Source organism: Poromitra crassiceps (assembly GCF_964638095.1).
Source record: "Poromitra crassiceps genome assembly, chromosome: 14".
Taxonomy (NCBI): domain Eukaryota; kingdom Metazoa; phylum Chordata; class Actinopteri; order Beryciformes; family Melamphaidae; genus Poromitra; species Poromitra crassiceps.
The window spans coordinates 12,798,870-12,801,369 of record NC_139633.1 but is presented as its reverse complement, the minus strand read 5'-3'; the positions used below and the strand labels follow the sequence as shown (position 1 = coordinate 12,801,369).

General features: G+C 41.6%; 1 protein-coding gene across 6 annotated transcripts in view; it reads right to left on the bottom strand.

Annotated features, from left to right (window-relative positions):
- esrrga (estrogen-related receptor gamma a) overlaps positions 1-2,500 on the bottom strand; it is a gene marked incomplete at both ends in the record, with an annotated part of 79,697 nt that overhangs the window by 67,963 nt on the left and 9,234 nt on the right. For 3 of the 6 annotated variants that reach the window (XM_083650555.1, XM_083650552.1, XM_083650553.1), the window contains one exon: positions 950-1,066. The exons of 1 other annotated variant lie outside the window; for it this stretch is intronic. In XM_083650555.1, the coding sequence (XP_083506681.1) occupies positions 950-1,066 (117 nt within the window). Of the gene's footprint in view, positions 1-937; positions 1,067-2,500 lie in introns of all 6 variants that reach the window. 2 more of the 6 variants (XM_083650556.1, XM_083650557.1) reach the window with 1 other exon arrangement.

The window sequence follows — 2,500 nt, the reverse complement described above, 5'->3', positions numbered from 1 at the left end:
GTGGAGAGAGGCTGCCAGCCATCTTGGCGATGGTCTCGATGTTTACAGTCATTATACTCATGTCTCAAAATGAGTGTTGAAATGCTTTGTTGATGTTACAATGTGACACGTTTAGGGGCTGCAACCAACCATTATTTTCTCGATTAATCGATTACCGTAAATTCCGGACTATAAGCCGCATTTTTTGGCCCCTGCGGCTTATATAACGGTGCGGCTTATCTATGGATTTTTTCAGCAAAAAATAAAATAAAAAACGGAATTCTCTCTTCTTTAGCACTCTTTCTAACTATAAATCCACTTCTGTTTTAATTTCCTCTCTTGCCCTCTTTTCACCACACCGCGGACACTGTGTGCACTGTAAAAAAAAACACAGGTGGTGTTGTGTTATGTTGTTTTGTTGAAATGTTAATAAATGGGAGCTTCCTCAAACAGCCATCTCTTTCCCGACAATCCCCTCTGTGCACGAACCCTTACATATGGTAATTAAACATTAAAACACAATAAAAAAAAAAAAAAAACATTAAAACACCCGCGGCTTATAGTCCGGTGCGGCTTATATATGTAACAAACAGGCAATTTTGCTGCTGTGGCTTATACTCCGGTGCGCCTTATAGTCTGGAATTTACGGTAGTTGTTTGGTCAATGAAATGTCAGAAAATGGTAGCAAAGCCCAAGATGACGCGCCTCAAATGTCTTGTTTTGTCCACAACTCAAAGATAATATCAGTTTACTGTCATACAGGAGTAAAGAAACCAGAAGACATTCACATTTAAGAAGCTGGAATCAGAGAATTTAGACCTTTTCTCTTAAAATGGTACTCAAAACGATTAATCGATTATCAAAATAGTTGTCGATTAATTTTCTGTCGATCGACTAATCGATTAATCGTTGCGGCTCTAGACACATTGACAGAGAAAAATAGAAGTGAGGTTAAGACCTTGTCTCTTACCTTCCCTCATCATGCCCACGTTCAGACACTTCATGAAGCGGCAGGCCTGGCAGGACTTGCGTCTCCTCTTGGTGATCTCACACTCGTTGGTAGCAGGACAGCTGTACTCTATGTTGCCTGTGGCACGGCATGTTGGAAGAAGGACACAGGAGGGAAAGGTTTCATTTCAGATATAGACAGACACTCTACTCAGTGTAGACAGACACAAGATAGACTCTACTCAGTGTAGACAGACACATGATAGGCTCTACTCAGTGTAGACACACACATGATATACTCTACTCAGTATAGACAGACACAAGATATACTCTACTCAGTGTAGACACACACAAGATAGACTCTACTCAGTGTAGACAGACACAAGATATACTCTACTCAGTGTAGACACACACATGATATACTCTACTCATGTAGACAGACACATGATAGACTCTACTCAGTGTAGACAGACACATGATAGACTCTACTCAGTGTAGACACACACATGATAGACTCTACTCAGTGTAGACACACACAAGATAGACTCTACTCAGTGTAGACAGACACAAGATATACTCTACTCAGTGTAGACACACACATGATATACTCTACTCATGTAGACAGACACATGATATACTCTACTCAGTGTAGACAGACACATGATAGACTCTACTCAGTGTAGACACACACATGATAGACTCTACTCAGTGTAGACAGACACATGATAGACTCTACTCAGTGTAGACAGACACACACATGATAGACTCTACTCAGTGTAGACAGACACAAGATAGACTCTACTCAGTGTAGACAGACACATGATAGACTCTACTCAGTGTAGACACACACATGATAGACTCTACTCAGTGTAGACAGACACATGATAGACTCTACTCAGTGTAGACACACACATGATAGACTCTACTCATGTAGACAGACACATGATTGACTCTACTCAGTGTAGACAGACACACACATGATAGACTCTACTCAGTGTAGACAGACACATGATAGACTCTACTCAGTGTAGACAGACACATGATAGACTCTACTCAGTGTAGACAGACACAAGATAGACTCTACTCAGTGTAGACACACACAAGATATACTCTACTCAGTGTAGACAGACACATGATAGACTCTACTCAGCCCATTAGGGAGCCCTTAGGCGTTGTGTGTTTTGTTCGTGGCTCAGACAACCTAGGGTTGAAGTCCATGTATGACCTCTGACCCCAAGATGGCCTCTTGTTGGCATATAACGACCGAGTGCAGACCAATAAGCTCACAACATGTTTACCGACCCTGGCCAGACAATCTGCTGTCTTGCATATCCGTTTGCGTGTGTGAGTGTGAGTGTGTGTGTGTGTGTGTGTGCGAGTTGGGGCACTGTTTTTGCTTCTAGAGAAAATACTGTAATTGTTTTTCATGTGAATGCAGCAATTACAAATTATGTATTGAAAGAGACAGATTCAGAAAGAGACAGAAGCCCAAGGAAGCACCATTTCATAATCGTCTTTCCGGTTTTAAACACGGAAGTAGAGTACACCTACCGCAGTCATTTAGACTTGCCAA